The sequence below is a fragment of the Rhinopithecus bieti genome, unplaced genomic scaffold (assembly GCF_001698545.2).
Source record: "Rhinopithecus bieti isolate Rb0 unplaced genomic scaffold, ASM169854v2 scaffold_13558, whole genome shotgun sequence".
Classification (NCBI taxonomy): Eukaryota; Metazoa; Chordata; class Mammalia; order Primates; family Cercopithecidae; genus Rhinopithecus; species Rhinopithecus bieti.
The window spans coordinates 703,042-724,035 of NW_016808198.1; the positions used below are offsets into that span (position 1 = coordinate 703,042).

The 20,994-nt window shown below is 35.1% G+C and overlaps 2 protein-coding genes across 2 annotated transcripts in view; one reads left to right on the forward strand and one right to left on the reverse strand.

Moving 5' to 3' along the window:
- The window catches only part of DNAJC24 (DnaJ heat shock protein family (Hsp40) member C24), a 66,258-nt gene extending 54,249 nt beyond the window's left edge, over nt 1-12,009 (reverse strand). Inside the window, 3 exon segments of the mRNA XM_017885760.1 lie at nt 10,972-10,990; nt 10,992-11,113; nt 11,907-12,009. Coding sequence (XP_017741249.1) covers nt 10,972-10,990; nt 10,992-11,080 — 108 coding nt within the window. The 5' untranslated portion in view covers nt 11,081-11,113; nt 11,907-12,009.
- A 31-nt stretch (nt 12,010-12,040) lies between these two features.
- The window catches only part of LOC108537959 (doublecortin domain-containing protein 1), a 69,337-nt gene continuing 60,383 nt past the window's right edge, over nt 12,041-20,994 (forward strand). The window contains 2 exon segments of the mRNA XM_017885737.1: nt 12,041-12,122; nt 17,212-17,283. The gene's annotated coding sequence lies outside the window, so the exon portion shown is untranslated.

Here is a 20,994-nt window from a genome sequence, read left to right on the forward strand (position 1 = left end):
ATATATTTGAGATAACCAAAAGTAATGAATGGCTAGTTTAAGTTGCTTTAGGGAAAAAGATATGTCTCTTCCAGACACTTATCCTACATACTGCACCAATAACAATGCTCAATTTACAATCAATTTCAAAATCTTAACAGAATGAGAAGAGACTTTATATTCCATTACTGAGTTTAAGAATCCATTTGATCTTGAATTGTAGATAACATGGGCACAACAACATTAATTGTATTTGTGACACAGAAAACAATTCAAGCACACATATGTAATAAAAATTACAATTAATAAGAACATGTGAATTTGAAAATAAGGGAAAAATCAGTCAAAACACAAATAACCTTAACCAGTAAAAGGGGATTCATGAGCTAAAAATTTATGATTTACTTGAAGTCAAATTTTAACGATGTTTCATGTCTCAAGAGGTATGCTTTTATGTATACCTTACAAGTAATAGTTACTACTTTTAATCATATAAAATCCATACAACACCCATGTAACATACCCAAATGCACTAATCAGACTTCTTATAAAACATTTTGGTTGAAAGTATACTATGCAACGTGCTATAATAAGATTTACTCTTCGGGAGTGGGTGAAGGGATAAATTAATTTCTCTTTAAAAATCTTTACTAATTTGGTTCCTTAAAGTCCAAATAAAACATCAAGATGTTTTTAGAGCCTAAAATAATGCCTCAAGAAATCTATAGCAACAGAAAGCAGATCCATGGTTGCCCAGGGAAGAATGAGAAGCACAAAGGAACTTTTTGCGATGAAAATGTTCTATATCTTGATATGGTGTTGATTATACACATATATGTAGTCAAGACTCACTGAAAGGTACTAAAATAGGTACACTTTATTGTATATAAATTATACCTCAATAGTTTATTTTTAAATGCCTAAAAGAAATACATCCTAATAAGAAACATAAATAAGTTCGAGTTATTTAAAAAAAAAAAAAAGAAAAGTAAAACAACTATCACTCCAGTTTCTAGAACTCCAAAATTTAATGAAAGTGGGATATTAATCCCTTTAGAAATGACTGGATAAAGATGTTTTCCTGTCTTTGTATTTTGGAGTAACTGAAAATAACGTATACCAAATCATAAGGAAATTCTAAATGTAAATATATTTTAAAACAAAACTTTCACTTTTCCCATGTTAATTTTTGCTTAATATTACTGGTTGAAAATGATTTTGGGTCTGCAAGTTCGTTGCATGTTACTCGATTTTGAATATTTAGTATGTGTCTTTGTTCTACTTTTCTGTGCTCATCTTCCATATCCGCAATCTGTCTTTCTTTAGTTTTTGACATTCTATGATTCTTTTAGCTAGATTCTTTCAGAGTCTCTGAAACACTATAATTCTTTTAAGCTAGACTACATGATAAATATAATAATGCCCTAAATCATCCTTCATATATTTCCTATCAGCTAGGTAAATCAGAAGATAATTAGAAAGTTATTTTAAGATTTCTTTCAGCCTGGCACAGTGGCTCATGCCTGTAATCCCAGCATTTTGGGAGGCTGAGGCGGGTGGATCACCTGAGGTCAGGAGTTCAAGACCAGCCTGGCTAACACGGTGAAACCCCATCTCTACTAAAAATACAAAAAAATTTAAAAAACTAGCTGGGTGTGGTAGCGGCACCTGTAATCCTAACTACTTGGGAGGCTGAGGCAGGAGAATCGCTTGAACCGGGGAGGCGGAGGTTGCAGTGAGACTATATCGTACCACTGCACTCCAGCCTGGACGACAGGGTAAGACTGTCTCAGAAGAAAAACAAAAATTTCTTTCTTTCACTCTCTGTAAAAGGAAACTGTGGAGCATTTATACTCAGATTTTCCAACTTAAAAGCATTATCAATGATGACATTTTAAACAAGCCATAAAGGGGATATTTTTCATCTTAAAAACATGGCAAACGAGAGACACATTACCACTGCAGTCTCAATTAATTGTTCTGTTTAAATTGCAAGCATTATGAGTCAACAAACCAATCTTGGGTTGCCAAAAGTTACTTACAGTATGTTAAATTAAGAAAAAAATTCTCAGACTTGGTGGGTCAGTGAGAGCAGTGGTCCTCAACCTTTTTGGCACCAGGGACCAATTTTGTGGAAAACAATTTTTCCATGGATGGGGGTGTAGGGAATACGGTTTCAGAATGAAACTGTTCCACCTCAGATCATCAGGCATTAATTAGATTCTCACAAGGAATGTGCAGCCTACATCCCTTACCTGCACAGTTCACAATAGGGTTTGTGCTCCTATAAGAACCTAATGCCTCAGCGGATCTGACAGGACACAGAGCTCAGGTGGTAACACTCGCACACTGGCTCCTCACCACCTGCTGCATGGCCTGGTTCCTAACTGGCCACTGACCAGTACTGGTTCGCAGTCTGGGGATTGGGGATCCCTGAGCTACAAGACAAATGAAAATATAATAAGAGAAAGAAAAAAATGAGCAAATACCAGAGCTGGCTTTAGAGAGTAATGTAGTATAAGCATCTCATTTTTACAGATGAAGAAACTCAGGCCCATGGAGTTTATCTATGTTACGACACACCTTAGTTGTCCTAGCACAATTTTAGTGGAAATGGGTAAGATAAAAGAAAATGAACTTCTTAACATATTTTTACATTCCTCAGGAATTGGGGAAGTAAATGTCATTAATTAATAATCAGGCATGGTAAGAACTGAGGTTTCCACAACACCACACTGCCACCTTTCAAACTTTTCACCAAGTTTCTAGTGTAATTTCCTTCCCTCCCTGTAGAGTTCATGCTTAAATTTTCACTAGTCTGTATCTTTAACATAAATACTACCTTTTCTCTAAAGATATAATCTATTATTGCTGCATTTATGCGGTAGGAATATTTTTTAAAAAAACCACTGGAAAGGTAACTGACTGCCTGCTTTTTTAAAATACAGTTTTCAAAGTATATGTAAAGTCATAATTTCTTGCTACTTGTCAGTATGTTACTTAATCTCTGAGCCTTGGTTTACCCATCTATATATTAGGAATAATAATGATATTGCACTTTGCAGAGTTAAATGAGTTAATTCACATGAAGTGATTACAAGAGTGTCTGAAACTCAGTGCCACATGTTAGCTAAAGTTATTATTCATTTAAAATGCTATTCCTACCACTTTTATCATCAAAAAGAATTGTTTATAATAGAGTCTCTCTATGACATAACTATTTATTGTTACATATCGTGCATTCTATATGTTAATAATACCTAGATGACAGCTAAACAGTTAACTATGGTAACAGAAATTATAATGTGGACTACAAGACAAGTCATATCTTCCTGATTTTTACTTAGCACGCTCCTAGATGTTTTTCACAAAATTTCTCTTAATGCCTAAGTACCTTTCCTGTAATCAAGATCACTTTTGCTTTGTAATGTACTCAAAAGACCTATTTAAAGATTTGTTCTTAACTCCCTTCTTTTCCAATGTGATAATTTTCTTCTGACTATAGTACAGGAACCCTTTCTACTTTCTTTTTCAAGACATTAAAGTGGATTACATAACTAGCTTAAAGCTAATCTATATACAACCATTTCTAATCAAATGAGACCCTCTGAATGCCCACTTAAGTATTAAGTGGTATTTTACACCCTTCCAACATTAAGAACAAGACTATCCTGCACACTCCTGACTCAAATTACATGGATTTTCTTTAAGATTATAGAACATATAACAGAAGCATATAATTTTCCAATACAATAACTCTTTTCCAATTGAAAAGTATCCTGTAATATTATCAGCATCAATGGGAAAAGACCCCCAGTTCTCAATTTGACAAAGCTTTTGAGATGAAGCTTTCTCTTAAGTAAACAGCAATTTTCACAAGCATAACTGCAAAAAATATAGGAATAACATAACTAATCATTCTGGACCCTAGATCATTTCAAAGCAATGGAGTACTATTCAAATTGTTTTAATAGAAAACTAAAAAAAAATTTAAAATCAATTCACAATTGATTTACTAATAAGTAAAGTCCCTATTAATAAAACAATGTTGAAAAATGTTGGTTCAATCACTTTTTTTTATATTGTAAATTATTACACAGCAGGCCAATATGTATGTCTACAATATATAATATGTATGGTATGTGAATAACGTCTTTAAAGTTAATTCTGCACTTTACGTGTGTGTGTGTGTATATATATATATATCTTTAAAGTATTCTAAAATATCTCAGTAAGACTTTTTTCAGAATCAGGACCCTGAGTAAGCATTACATCGACAAAAAATTGAAATAAGGAAACAGTATTTATTAAATCAACATGTATTGTAAACTTAGCAGCCTACGATTTAGCAATATTTTATCCAAACAACTAATTGTGTAGGAGGTGCTAAATTCAAAGTCTTCTGAACTTAGAAAAGTACATGTAATACCTGTGACTTTTTAAAAAATGAGATACAAAATGCTGTTAGTCGAATGTAATTTTATTCTCCAACTGTTTTGTGACACTGTTGAAAAACACAGACTAACAAAATGTGATCATTCTAATTGGGAAACAAGAAAATGATTTTTAAAAGCCTGTCTTTGTTTTTAAAAATCTGATAAACATTATAAATAATATGATTTTCCCTTATAATTTTCTCCTTAAATCTATTAGAAAGTCTAAACTTATGCAAAAAGACTAAGAAAAATAAATTTCACTTTATAAGCCATAAAAAACTAGAGCCTTTCAAAATTACAAGAAAGTAGTAATTATGTCTGACCTTCCATAATACTTAATTAACTGTGCATAAATGAGGTCCATGGAAATCCAGAAAAAATAAAAATTGTGCCTTTAAACAACAGTAAACCNGGGAAACAAGAAAATGAATTTTAAAAGCCTATCTTTGTTTTAAAATCTGATAAACATTATAAATAATATGATTTTCCCTTATAATTTTCTCCTTAAATCTATTAGAAAGTCTAAACTTATGCAAAAGACTAAGAAAATAAATTTCACTTTATAAGCCATAAAAAACTAGAGCCTTTCAAAATTACAAGAAAGTAGTAATTATGTCTGACCTTCCATAATACTTAATTAACTGTGCATAAATGAGGTCCATGGAAATCCAGAAAAAATAAAAATTGTGCCTTTAAACAACAGTAAACCCTTTTAGATGGCAATTATGAGAAGTGTGATATAATGGGAGAGAATCTAGAGTCAGAGGATACATGATCAAGCCTAGATCATAACCCTTACTAATTCTGTTTCTGACAAACAACTTAACTGTAACTAAGCCTTCATGTTCTCAAGTACAAATATAGGGGTAACAAAGCCTACCTTACAGAAGATAAAACCAGATGTGAAAGTATTTGTAAACTGCTAAGTACAATACACGTGCTACTAATTACACACTTACTACTCTATACTTCCTTGCCTTCTTAAACAGAATTAAACGAACATAACTCATGGCCAAAATTATGATTATAAATTATTGTGCTAAACTGTAATATAAGGACCACTGATACATCAACCTAGGCAAAAGAAGGGCAAAATGCTATGAGATGGTGTATTAATCCATTTTCACACTGCAGATAAAGATATACCTGGGACGGAGCAATTTATAAAGAAAAAGAAGTTTAATGGATTCACAGTTCCCACATAGCTGGGGAGGCCTCACAATAATGGCAGAAGGCAAAAAGCATGTCTTACACGGCGGCAGGCAAGAGAGAATGAGAGCCTAGTGAAAGGGGAAACCCCTTATAAAACCGTCAGATCTTGTGAGACTTACTCACTACCATGAGGAGAACAATATGGGGGAACCCCTCCACCCCATGATTCAATTATCTCCCACTGGGTCCCTCCCACAACACATGGGAACTATGGGAGCTACAATTCAAGATGAGATTTGGGTGGGGACACAGCCAAATCATATCAGATGTATTGTCTCTTGTTGCCTGCTGCCAGGTTGTTAGCTGAGACTTCTTGCTCCCCTAGTATACATAGCTATCAACAAGAAGCCTTCCCCAAATAATGCTAGTTGAAATTCTCTCTCTTGTAATTTGCTGCTTCACTTCATCTCTCACCCTTCTCAACAGATAACTTTGTCTTCTACTTCACAGAGAATAAAAAGAAGGTACCAAATGAGAGCTCATCAACTTTCTGCTACCAAACCTACAAACAAACCGGCTACTGCAACCATCTTTCTTCCTTCCTTTTTCCTGTAACAACGAAGACAGGTCTGTCCTGTCTCTTACCTAAAGCTAATCCTTCTACCTATGATTGAGATCCCATCCCTTTCTGCTTTTGTTAATTATTCAAACTCTCCTGTAACTTCAATCACAAGCTTTTCCGTGGCTACTTCCCATACAGTGTAAACATGTTCAAGTCTCTCTCATCTTCCAAAAGAAAAGCAGCAGAAAAAATTTCAGCCTTTTATTACAGTCCACCTACCCTCATTCTCCTTATCTTAAGAGCTACACCTCCCCTGTCCTAGAGAAATACCATGAAATGTACTACGGACATGGCAGGGAGCTGTGGAGGCACGATTACAACTAAGATCATCTTGAAACAATGAGTGAGAATCAGGTGAGGCAGTGGATGGGCAGAGTGCAAATGCAAAGGCATATTGCCACAGACGGGTATCTGGCCTCTAAAGGGAAAAGAAAATAGTTCAGAGCTTCCACTAAATGGCAAATTAATAAGAGATAGGGTCTTGCTCTGTCACCCAGGCTGGAGTGCAGTGACACAATCATATCTCATTGCAGCCTTGAACTCCTGGGCTCAAGCAGTCCTGCTGCTTCAGCCCCATGAGTAGCTAGGATTACAAGTGTGAGCCACAGCAACTGGCTCGCACTTTCCTCCCACTGAAAATTCCTTGATAGTAACAGCAAAGGAATAATTTCTTTTAAAAAAAAGGCATAAATGTGTAAGAACAAAAAAGAAAGAAGAGGAAAAAACAGGTGAAAGAACAGGAGAGAAGAGAAAAAAACAGGCGAAAGATATCAAAATTTGTAGAGATGGAAAATTCATCAATAAATAACAAATTCAGTGTACATGCAAAAACTGAAACCTAAGTCTAAAGTGAAAGAGAAAAAGAAGTGAGTTCATTCACACAGAGGCAGGAGAAATTGAGGAATGGGAGGCATCAAGTACCTTTGAGAGTGGAGTTGAGGGGCAAAATTAAACAAGAGAAAGACTGGTCAAGACTAAAAACATGGTTAGACCTCCACCTCTCTTCCTCACTATAAAGCCAGAAATCACAATTCATTTTATGAGGCTAGCATAACCATGATAATAAATTTAGACATAAATATTATGAGAAAAGAATATTACAGACAAATATACAGCATGAAATTAAACATAAAAATCCAAGACAAAATAATAGCAACTAGAATCCCTCCATGTATAAATATAATAATGCTTCATGATAAGTGAAGTTTGTTCATCCTAGGAATGAGAAGTGGGCTTAACTTAAGAAAAATCTACGTGATTCACCACATTAACAAATTAAATGAGAAAAATCAATAAATGATCAATAAATGCAAAATTCAGTAAACCCAAAAAAAAAAAAAAGATCTAACAAATTTAAATACCTATTTATCATAAAACTCTTAGTAAAGTATTAATTGGAAGAATTTCCCCAAGCTGATAGAGGGCATCTTTAAAAACAGACAATTAACAGTATACTTACTGGTAAAATATTGAAGGTTTTCCTCCTAAAATCAAGAACAAGGCAAGGATATCTGCTCTTAACACTTCAATAGAAGCATTTTAATAGAAGCAACATTTTAATAGAAGCAACATTTAATAGAAGCAACCAGCTAGTGCATTAAGGCAAGAAAAGGAAATAAAAGACATACAGATTGCTAAGACGGAATTAAAACTCTCGTTATTTGCAAATGACATAATTGTGTTGGCAGAAAATTCTAAGAAATTGACAAAAATAGCTATTAAAATTAAAAAGCAAATTTACTTAGATTGTAGGATAAAAGACCAGTATATAACAATAAGCTATAATTTTATATACTATCAATCGACAACCGATAAAATGAAATATTTTTTAAAATACCATTTACAATGGAACCAAAAACAAATAACTAGAAAGAAATCAAAAAAAGATATGTAAGACCTCTACACTGAAAATTATAAAACACTGATGAGAGAAATGAAAGACGTCTTAAGTATGGATTCAAAGACTCAATATTATTAAGATGCCCATTCTACCAAAGTGGATATGTATTATTGCAATCCCAGTTTAAAACTCAAGCAAGATTTTTTTTGGAAGACATTTACAAGCTGATTCTAAAATTTCTGTGGAAATATAAGCAAACTAGAATAACCAAAATAAACTTGAAAAGGAGAGTATTAGAGAACTAACTTTACAATGACTTTGAGACTGACTATAAATCTACAATAATCAAGATGGAGGTATTAGTAAATGGATAAACATATAAAACAGAATAGAGTCCAGTAATAGACTCATACTGCCAAGATAGTCCAATGGAGAAAAAAGTTTTCAACAAATGATGCTGGAACAACTGAGTATCTATACTGAGGAAAAATAAAAACATGACCTCACATCTTACGCCATACACAGAAATAAGTCTAAAGGTAAAAGCAAATGACCACTTCTAGAAGAAAACATCGAAGAATATTCTCATAACCTTAGAGAAGATGGGAAGTATTAACTATAAAAACACACATTTGATAAATTATATTTTGTCAAAACAAAAAACTCTGCATCAAAAAGATACCATGAAGAAAATGACCGGGTAAATCACAGACTAGGAGAAAATATATACCATATATACACAGAATCAAGAATATATTTAATTTAAAAAAAAACACTTCATAAAAGAAAATTATACAAATGGCCAATTATCACATTAAAAAGGGCTCAACATCATTAGTCATCAGAGAAATTTTTAAAAGGCAACAACCCCACAATGGGGTATGACTACAGACACTGTAGAGTAGTACAGTGATTCTCATGGGATGTGGCAATTTTGATAGGCAGGCAGCATTTTTGGTTGTTACTGGCATCTAGGATCCTGCCACACATCTTACAAAGCACAGGACAGCCGAAACAACAAAGAATTATCCTGCCCAAATGTCAATAGTGGCAAAATTGCGAAAACTCCAACAGCCAAAATGAAAGAGACCAATAACATCAAATATTGGCAAAGATGAAGAGCAACCAGAACTCTCTGACACATTGTCAGCACATACGTAAAATGGTTTATCCACTTTGCTGTTTGACAGATACTACATATTATGTGCAGACTGCTTCTCATTGGCCAATTAAAGGCCAATATGGCCTACAAGAACCAGCATGATCCAGTCTACTTTTCCAGCCTCATCTCCCAATTGAGTGAGATACAAGGATGGTTTAATATTAGGATATTTTTCAATAAAGTCTACTTGATTCTGCTGACAGAAATTTTAAAATTCTGAGGCAAAAGTACCTTAAAGTCATTTAGTCCGACATACTTCCTAAAGTAAGAATATTAGTACAATCCTAATGATGAAAAACAGCTACTGTCTCTCACAATGAACATTAATAGTTTGGGCAAAACAACATTGATGTAACTGGTCTAAACTGAAGAGACAACCAATTCTATATAAATAACGGTTCTTTACTCTTTATAAACTGAGTTAACTGGACTTCAGTATAGAATTACAGACACTGCCTTAAGAAGCATCACAATACAGATTGAAAAAATGAATATAAAAGTTCAGAAAAATATATTTACAAATACTACAATTCATTTTTTAAAAAATGAGTCAGCCGGGCGTGGTGGTTCGTGCCTTTAATCCCATGACTTTGGGAGGCCGAGGCAGGAGGATCACTCGAGGTCAGGTGCTTGAGACCAGCCTGACCAATATGATGAAACCCTGTCTCTACTAAAAATACAAAAATTAGCCAGGCGTGGTGGCATGCACCTTAATCCCAGCTACTTGGGAGGCTGAGACAGGAGAATGGTTTGAACCTGGGAGGCAGAGGTTGCAGTGAGCTGAGATCGCGCCATTGCACCCCAGCCTGGGCAACAACAACAACAACGAAAAGTCAACTGATAATTAGTGTATAAATGGTCTAAATCAGCATTACCCAATAGAAATATAATGTAAGTATAAATGCAGGCTACATATGCAATGTTAAAAAAGTAAAATGCAAGAGAAACAAACTTGGATATGTGCAAATACATGCATGCATATTATGCACATAAAACACAAAATAGCCAGTAATCCAAAATATTATCATTTCAACATATAATCCACATAAAAACTGTTTGATTAACTACAAAGAATTATCAGACAGAGACCTTAACTGTGATAAGTTTATTATAGGATATAGTAGAAACAGTGGACAACATGTATAAAAAGATGAGAAAGAGATGGAAACTTTAAAAAAAGAGCCAGTAGAAATGCTAGATATGAAAATTAGATAAGAGATCAAGAATTCTTTTAAGAAGTTTATCAGCAGATGGACACCGTAGAGGAAAAATAAAAACAGTGAACTTTAATCAACATAATCAACATAAAATTTGTTAAATTATTTTAACTCTTTTAAAATACTGTCTTTAAAATCCAATGTAAATTTTACCCTTACAGTCCATCTCAAGTCAGGCTAGCCACATTTCAAGTGCTCAACAGCCACATGTGGCTAGTGGCTACTGTTGCTTATTATGTAACAACACTTATAAATATTTCACATGGATTATTTCATTTAATCCTCCCTTGGCACATATAAGAAAAAGTAACTTGTCCAAATTCTCAGATAGAGATGGACTCAAGATTCTAACTCAAGCAGCCTGACTCAGCTCTCCTGCTCCTAACCAGGCTTTCCCACCTCAAATCAAGTTTTTCTGCAATATTACTGAAACGTTCAATTAAATCAAATTAACACCTGGATTCCTGCCACTGGTATCCTATTTTTTGGAAACCTAAATTTGTGCTTTCATATAAAATTAATATTTTCCCCTCATGATTTAAAATCTGAAAGAAAAGACTCACCATTAATATGAGTTTTGATATTTTCTTTTAGGTCTGACATATTTGCAGATGGGTCTGCCCCTAGGATGCTGTACCAATCCTTTTTGGGCATCTGCTCAGCAGCCATCATCCATGGAACCAGAAGTGGGCCTTCTCAGATTAGCTGAATAGAAATATTAATGACAATTCATTACGGTTTGCCATGTATCTAAGAAAAAAGTAAGTACTACTTTTGTAAGTTCTTTAATATTTAGTCGAGTAAATCATGATTATAATGCAAACCTGAGAAAGCATATATTTTTATTTAAAATGCCCCAAGAATTCCACGTACAAGTGTACCGACAAGTATGGAAAATGTGTTAGGTGTTTCACGATAGATGTTTATACCTTAATTAATAAATATACAACAGCATTTTAAAAAAGAATTTTATAATGAACTGGGTGGTGTATGAACCTTTAAGAAGGTATTTCTGCTAATCTTATGAAAAAACTGGCACACAAGTAAGCACTCACTAAACACGCTGGAGGAACTTAATGAATATTTACAAAATGAACGAATAAAAAAAAAAGCAAAACAGAATACCAAAGAATTAAAATAAATTTGGGGGTATTCCTTCTGAATGTTTCTCGTTTGCTTTTCCTCCAGATTGCCTGGAGAGCATGATATGCGAAATAACATCAGCACCAGCAGGTAGAGAACAAGAGTCCCCTGTTATTGGAGAGGCGCTGAGACCTCGCAAAGACAGAGTGAAACTCTCTACGCGAGGATGCGCCAGTCTTCCACGCTCCAGAAGAGACCCTACCAGGAGCCCCAGAAATCAGGCAACCTCTTCCCACAGCTATATACACTTAACGAAACAGCCGGGGACTCGGGAATCTTCTCCATTCACAGTCGGCTTTACCCACCCAGCTATTGGCGGGCACCCTCTCCGCACTTTACAGGACATCAGACCTACCTAACTTCCCATATGCGCCGCCGCCCACTCCTTGCCTACAGTCGGCCAGAACTCGGGACCGGCTTCTTCTTCCGCCGGAAGTCACTGCGCCGACGTGTCCGCGTTTCTAGTCGAGCAGTTGTGGCGGTGGCACCGCTCAGCAGCGACGCTCCGCCCACCCCGAGGCGGTCGCTATGGTAACCAGTCACGGCTTCTATGGAGTGGCGTTTACTACCAGTAAGTTCCCGAACTGTGAAGAAAGGCGCTTTTGGCTTCGTTCTAAGTCTCTCTTGTCCCGGCCCCGCAACTGTCGTTTCTATCCTCCTCCTCAGCGAGCACCCCTCTCGCCATCCCAGGCTTTCCCCGCCTTCTTCAAAGCTTCCTTCGTTTACCGTACCCTGAGTTACTCTCAATCTTTTCGTTTGGTGCTTGAACTCTGGGGTGAGAGAGGGGTGCGGGGGCAAGGATAAGAGAAGGATGGGGAGACCTGATGCTACTCTCGTCCCTACAGTTCCTTTACAATGTTCTCATTCGAAAATTAAAAGAACCAAAACCTATGCCAGGTAGGGCTAGATTTGCGGGGGATGGGGTTTAATTTTTTTTCTGCAGAAGATATTCAACGTAATTATTAATATTTCTTTTAGACTTTAGCAACCAACTTACAACATGAAAACGTTCCAAAATTCTTTCACATTTGCTATTTCACTTTGCTTTCATTTCAACCCAGTGAGACAAGTAAGGCAGGTGCTATTATTTCCACTGTGTTATAGATGAGGAAAGACATCAAGGATCAAGGCCAAACAGCCAGTTGGGTAGCAGCAGAACAAGGACTCAGCAAGTCTACACATTCCCAGGGCAGCTATGCTATCTTTCAAGCTTACAGAAAACAGAATGAACTGCTCTTCTTGGAAGCAGTTAGGGGGCATTGCATATGGGCACTGTTGGGGTTTGCTGCTGTTGCTGTTGGTGGTGTTGGTGGTGTTCTTCTCTCCTCTCTTTCTTCTCCCTTTCTGATTCCTGTGTTTCCTTTTATTACTTCTTTGTGCTGCTTACTTTACATTAACACCACTTCCCAGCATTGCACCTGGCGATGAAAACTACATTTTATTTTTGGCCAGCATGACATAAATTTCACTTAGAGATGTTTAAATGGTTTTGTTGCTACTGTTTAGATTTTACTTTCCTTCTTTTTTATCCTTCTACCAATCTGAGTTTGAGAAGCAGTCAAGATAAACTTAAGCAGAATAAATAAAATAATCTAATATGATCAATTATTTAATGATGTTATGAACTATAAAGAATAACTGAATGAAACAAGCAAGTTTAAAAATCTAAAGATGAAAGTATAGATTAGGTTCTCCACAGGATTTTGTCAAGTTTAAAGGCAGACACAAAGAGCATCTGGTTTTAGTCCTGGCTCCATCATACTTTCTTGTGTGGCCTTATGGAAATACCTAAAGCAATGGAATTAAGTAGTGTCGTGAATGCGTTGCTAAACAGCACTGTCAGAATGATGCCACCTTGAACATCTGTAGCCCTCAAACTCCCCTCTGTCTACTGTTGGTTCTTCCTTGTATAGGTAGATATGCTCTGGTACTCCAGGTTTTTTGTTTTTTACAGCAAAAGCATTTTATTTTGATTTACTACTGTATTAGGTTATTGTGTTACCTCATTTATTTATTGGGGTTTGGAAAGTAAGAAATAGTTTTTTTCCCAGCAATCCCAAATTTTTTTTCATTTCATCTCTACATACTTTAGTTTGCATCCCTAAAATGTACCAACTTTTTCTTTTATCTCCATAATGTCATTATTGGACTGTCACATAATATCTAGACCTTATTTACATTTTCACGGTTAATTGAAAATGTCTTTTTCTGGTTGGTTTGCTTGACTCAGAATCAGACAAAATGTACACTTTCCATTTAGCTGTTCTGTCTCTTAAATATCTTTTAAATTTTAAATTAAAGGTGTCCCATTTCTTCACTGCAACCTTGTTTTTTTCTTTTCTTGCCATTGGCTTACTGACTGAGAACAGTTGTCTTACACGCTGTCTGCTTGTACCAAAATAAGCTTCTTAAAACAATTTTTACATAAATTTCTGATCATTAAGCTTCCTTCATTTTCGATTTTCTAGAAGAGTACTTTCCAATAGAAACAGAATGTATGCCATAAGTGCAGGCTACCTATGTAATTTTAAATTTTTTAGTATCCACATTAGGCACATAAGAAACAGGTGAAATTAATTTTAACAATATATTTTATTTAATGCAGTATACCCAGAATATTATTTCAAAATTAATTAACCTAAGAATTATTAAGGCGATACTTTACGTTCTTTTCTCCTACGAAGTCGTCAAAACCTGGTATATATTGTGCCTGAACACACCTCAATTTGAACTAGCCACATTTCAAATGCTCAGTAGCCACATGTGACTAGTGGCTACTGTATCAAGCAGGGCAGGTCTAGAGAATAAAGTCCTAACTCCTTAACCTGGCATTCAAGTTACCTTTTCAATATGATCCTTACTTTTCCAGCCTCCCCTATTATCGCCATACATTAAACATTTAAACAATTGGATCTTTTCATGGTACTGAAACCAACCCAATAGTCCCATAGGCAGGGTTTTGTTTGTTTAGTTTTGTTTATTGGGTTTTTTTTTTATTAATAAACATAGAAATGGACACTTCTTGTCTGAAAGCTTGAAACTTGAGTTTATTTTATCTTTTTGTTTGCTTGTTTGAGACAGGGTCTTGCCCTGGTGTCCAGTCTGGAGTGCAGTGGCATGATCTCAGCTCACTGCAGCCTTTACCTCCCAGGCTCAAGCCATCTACCCACCTCAGCTTCCCAAGTAGTTGGGACCACAGTTGCATGCCACTATACCTGGCTAATGTTTGTATTTTTTTTTTGTAGTGATGGAGTTTCACCATGTTGGCCAGGCTGGTCTGGAACTCCTGAGCTCAAGCAATCTGCCTGCCTCAGCCTCCCAAAGTGCTGAGATTACAGGCATGTGCCACTGCGCCCAGCCACATTTGGTTGATCTTTATTTGAGTTCCTTCCTCAAGAAAGGACGCCCAGACCTCTCAACAAGTATCAAAGAGCTAAAACTCACCAGATTACTGCATCTAGACAATGAGATGCCAGACCCCTCATTCTTCATTATTGCTTCCTTACCCCTCCTTAGTTCCTATTTTCTCATACGTAGTTAATATTTCTTCCCTGTTATATAAACCCCTAATTTTAGTCAGTGAGGGAGACAAATTTGACACTGATGTCCCATTTCCTTGGCTGCAGCATCTGATTAAAGCCTTCTTCTTTGACAATAATCATTGTCTCAGTGATTGGCTTTTTGGGTGGCAAGCAGCAAGACATAGATGGAACTCCTGGTGTTTTGGTAACAATATTTCATCAATAATTGTGTTCAAATGCTACTCCTTACTTATAATACCCTAATTCTTTTCTTCCTCCTATCAGAATAATCCCTCCTTTAAGGCCTATCTCTTCCATCAAGCCTTTTATGATACCCTAGTCCTTAGAAATTACTGCCGCCTCTTATCTTTTATAGCAAGTCCTTTGTATATCACGGTATATTGTTTTCCTTAGAATATATTCTGATTCCCCAGTTGGGTTGCAAGCTTTCTGAGAGCAAGAACACCTCTCCTCAGAGAAACTGAGAACCAGCTATCTTGCCTCATTCTCTGGAGTTCTAATGATACATAGCTGTAATGGTTTTGTTTCTCAGTATCTTGTTTTCAGAAGGCAATTTATCCATTTTATATGAAACTTACATAGTAGAAATATAAACTATGTTAGTATCATGGTTAAGAGCATGAACTCTAGGGTCAGAACATATGTGTTTAGTCCAGGCTTTTCCTGTTACTGGCTATGTGAACTTAATTCTTCTCTGTGCTTTGGTTTCTTTCTCTGTAATATGGGAGTAACAATAGTATTTTCCTTATGGATTTGTTGTGAGAATTAAATGAGATAGTTGTGCCTGAAAATAGTAAGTAATCAGTAAAGGTTAGCTATTATCGTTATCATTAATTAATAATAGTTGTTGCTCAGTTTTTATATATTAGAATATTAGACATTCATAACAGTATTTTAGGAATTTCTAAAGAGAGCAAATGAAAGCAAGAAACAATTGAATTGGAAAAATAAAATCAAACTCAAATATTTGTTGAACTATACATTTGGTTGGACTTCAGAATAAATTAAAAGGATAGGCAAAACTTTAGTTTGTGTCATCAGCATCTAACATAACCAAGGTAGGCATATATTAAATATTTGATTCCAAGATGATTGATCAAGTGCTATGGATGTAGATAGATATATCAGGAGTTTAAGATCCTTTGTCATGATGGTAGCAAAAAATGACATTGTTATTAAACCTATCACTTTAGTACATGCCTGCCATAAACTAAAGTCCACCAGACATTCACAAATTCTTAATTTGATGTCATACTAGTCAATTGTGCTTCTCATTGATGGATAATAATGGAAATCTATATTATGTGTATATATATATATATTTAGTGTACTTCTGCTAATTATTTCCTATTCTAGGATTATATTTACTTGGCTGTTTTGGTAGTTCTATCACCAACTATTCCTTCATTTCCTTGATTTTTAATTCTGAATTTCAGGATTTTTATACCAGTGAACTAAGCTGTTTTTAAGTACCACGGGACATTATGGTTATGTTCCGAAATTGAATGATTGCCTCTAGAGCAACTTATAATTTACTGTGAAGATAGAAAAACCACCAAAAATTAGCTAGTTATTTGATTTTTAAAAGACAACGATATATATACACCCTTCATTCATGTATTGACTCAATCAACAAATATTTGTTGAGTTTCTCTTATGTAGCCCTCACTCCGTTAGTTACAAGAGACACAAAACAAAGTTGACTGTAGTCCTCTCAAAGCTTAGTTTATCTTGGTAAACAGACATTTAAACAGGAACTGAAATAACTGTAGGAAGTACTAGGCCAGATGAAATACCAGGTGCTGTGGTATTAATTAATAACTTTAATTAATAGATTAATTGAATGATTGAAATCCTTGAATCAAGATGAAGCTAATCCAGGAAGGTGTATGAAGTGTTAAGTTTTAAATAGTGCTTTGAAGGAAGGGAAAGGCGAATGACTAGAATGAAAAAACTTCCTCTCTTCTTATTTTTGGTAGATTAGCATAAAGCTTTAGATAGTATTGAGAATCGGTTCTGATGAACAATCCTAGCTCATCTTTTAGAAATGGTTTTCATTTTTCCCTTTGTTGGTTGTCTTAACTCAGTCTATTCTCTCCTTTTCCATTTTGACAATAGTCATCATCAGTGAACTTTCGTTGAGTTTGTGCAAGGCAGTACACTAAGCAGGAGAGAAACAAAGAGGAAGAGGTAAATATTTTTTGTGGGCACCACACTTGTTGCTGTGTTTTTCTTGTTTTTTAGCATTATGTGTCAGTTCTTTCTAACTTTTTTCAGACCTCTTATAGGTCTTTATCTTATCTGGGATTTTTCTTCCTGTTTTCATATCTTCACATCTGATGTTTTAATCATTCCATGATCCTATTAAAAATATTGTCTGTAATCCATCTCCTGTTTATCTTTAATAGTCATACAAATACCAACTTGTTTTTTCCCCCATTACCTTCTTTGCCCTTTTCTCTTTTTTCTTATCACCACTCTGGTTTTTCTGGGCACTTTCCAACTACCCTGAAATGTGTGGTGATCTCTTCCAGTCATGTGGGGATATGCATTTATATATAGAAGCTCCTTGACATGTCATGGGGTTATGTCTGATAAGCCCATTTTAAGTTGAAAATATTATTAGTGCCTTAATACACCTAACCTACTGAACATCATAGCTTAACCTAGCCTACTTTAATTGTGCTCAGAACACTTAACTTTAGCCTACAGTTGGGCAAAATCATCTAGCACACAGTACACCATAGAGTATTGGTTGTTTACCCTGAGAGATTGCATGGTTCACTGGCAGCTGCTGCTGCCTGCCACTGCCCAGCATCATGAGAGATTATTTTATTACATATCACTATCCTGGGAAGAGATCAAAATTCAAAGTATGGTTTCTGCTGAATATGTATTCAGTAGAATATACACCATGTAAAGTCAAAAAATTGTTAGTCAAACCATCCTAAGTCAGGGACTGTCTGTACTGTTTTTAAAAGTGTGCTACTTTGTCTATTTTAGTTTTTTAATCCTGAATTTTTTTTGAAAAGTTTATTTTTGTTATGTAATTGACTCACACAAGAAAGGTTAATCTGAACGATCAAGGGGTGTTAATTTGTGGGTTAAAATGTGTTAAACAGTTGATTTGAAGTCTGTTTAAGTCAATTAGAGACTATAATGAAGATGTTTCCAGGGTGTTATGGAACCTTTTGAAGTTAGTGTGGAATTCACTAGTGTATGTTAACTATGGCACCTGGCTAAACATGTTATTGCATTCAGGTTTTTTAATTTGTGTGAATTCTAATAGATACGAATAGGTCAATATATATAGAAGTTTGACTTTATTAATGAGCCTCATCTTTTGTTATAGGAAATTAAATTCATGACTTAAATTCAATCATAAGCAGTGGAAAACGGTTTAATATAGCCTATCATTGTTATTTTCGTTACTCCACAACTGATTTTTCTGAAATGTAAGGCAAGACTCTTGTTTTTAAAATAAGAAGATTATGTCATTATGTATAGGTTTTTAAATGCTAAGTATTCTCATATGGAAGAGTAGAATGCATAAATACATATAAAATGTGTGCTCACTGAAAAAAATGATTTGTTTCCTCCCCTAAAATTACATGAAGTAAAATTATGAGACATTTTAGTGTTGGTTAATATTTTCAAATATTTCAAAATGGTTAATATTATTACACACAGTTTAATATTATTGTGCTCAAATTCAGTCATTGAATATAATTTTTGTGTGATGATAGCATTATTTAAGATGATTAAGCATTACAGCTTCAACAATTTAAATCCACAAGAGATATGAGAGTAAAAATTAAATTTTAAAATGCATTCTTCACTTAACATCAGGGTTAATATAGTCTGTTTTTTATTACTTATGTCAGTTTACTAGTAATAAACACATTTAGCATTTCAGCTTCTTGCAACCTTTTAGTTTAATTATTTAGAGACTGAGAAAAACAAGTCTTGTATGCTAAAGGGATTTCTGCAATGATGGATTAAATGCCAAAATAATGAAACCACGCATCTTAAAAAATATACTGAAGAATAGATATTTTCTGATGAATTTCCACAAAATATCATATTTTAAAATATTTTCAGCAATTCATAGTATTACTTTTAATCTACTGTAGAAGCACCATGAGTCTAGTCTTTTGTAGCTCATTAGCAATTTCTTTAATGAGTTTTTGGTGTGATAGATAGTTAAAGTAACAGACAAATGACAGATTGTTTGCCTTTAATGATTTCCCTGTTTCAAGCCCATTACAAAGCAATTAGAAATCTGACAGCATTTTCACTCTGCATTACTGATCGTCTAAAGTGATGAGGAATGAGAGGTGGTGAATATTAATTGTATATTTTCATATGATTATCATAAATTATTACCTTGTCTGATGTGCTGCAGGTGAAGCAGGAGCATTAGAAAAAGGTAGTCAGATACATTAATTTGAAAGACTATATATTTTTTAAAAATCTTTGTAGTATAAACCCTGCTCTGCAATGTTAGCCTCTATGAATATTTCTCTATCATTATTAAATTAACTATTTTTAGTGTCTACCTATATTTGAGGCAACTGAAGTTTTCTTATTTGAGTACAAGAAAAGGAAAGGTTATTCCATTGTACAATGTACCTATATCTGTTTAAATTTAGAATCTTAAAAAGTCTGTGAATTTTGTTGATTTATATATTACATATATATACATAATATTCAGCAATTTCAGTATAGAGAAAGATACTCTTAGAAATAGATCATAGTTTAGCATTAGGCTAAAGTCAGGTAATCCTGCAAAAGAAGGGGTAGGAAAGTGTAGCCAAATGTAGAATGAGATATTTCTAGGCCCTCTGTAACAGTTCTTTTGATCTTAGCCCATGATATATCCAGTTTTTCTAGTTTCTTACCTAAGGTGGATGGGGCTAAGACTGTCATCAGGATGCAAGTGCTGTTGTTAGTTAGTTACTGCCTTGGATTTGAAGCAACTGCTGGTCCAGGAACTAGATAGAGTAAGAATTAGCAAACACAGAGCATTTTAAATGATTAGAGGCTGGGTGTGGTGGCTCACGCCTATAATCCCAGCACCTTGGGAGGCTGAGGTGGGTGGATCACTCGAGGTCAGGAGTTCCAGACCAGCCTGGCCAACATGGTGAAACCACATCTATACTAAACATACAAAAATTAGCCTGGTGTGATGATGCATGCCTGTCGTCGCAGCTACTCAGAGGCTGAGGCAGGAGAATGACTTGAACCTGGGAGGTAGAGGTTCCAGTGAGCTAAGATCACACCACTGCACTCCAGCCTGGGCAACAGAGCAAGGCTCTTGTCTTAGAAAAAGAAAAAAGTGCTTGCTTTGGCAGCACATATACTAAAATTGGAACGATACAGAGAAAATTAACATGGCCCCTGCACAAGGATGACACACAAATTCGTGAAGTATTCCATATTTTTTATAGATTCAATGCCATCCCCTTTAAGCTACCAATGACTTTCTCCACAGAATTGGAAAAAAACTACTTTAAACTTCATATGGAACCAAAAAAGAGCCCACATTGCCAAGACAATCTTAAGCCAAAAGAACAAAGCTGGAGGCATCACACTACCTGACTTCAAACTATACTGCAAGGCTACAGTAACCAAAACAGCATGGTACTGGTACCAAAACAGAGATATAGACCAATGGAACAGAACAGAGTCCTCAGAAATAATACCACACATCTACAACCATCTGATCTTTGACAAACCTGACAAAAACAAGAAATGGGGAAAGGATTCCCTATTTCATAAATGGTGCTAGGAAAACTGGCTGGCCATATGTAGAAGACTGAAATTGGATCACTTACTTATACCTTGTAGAAAAATTAATTTAAGATGGATTAGAGACTTAAATGTTAGACCTAAAACCAT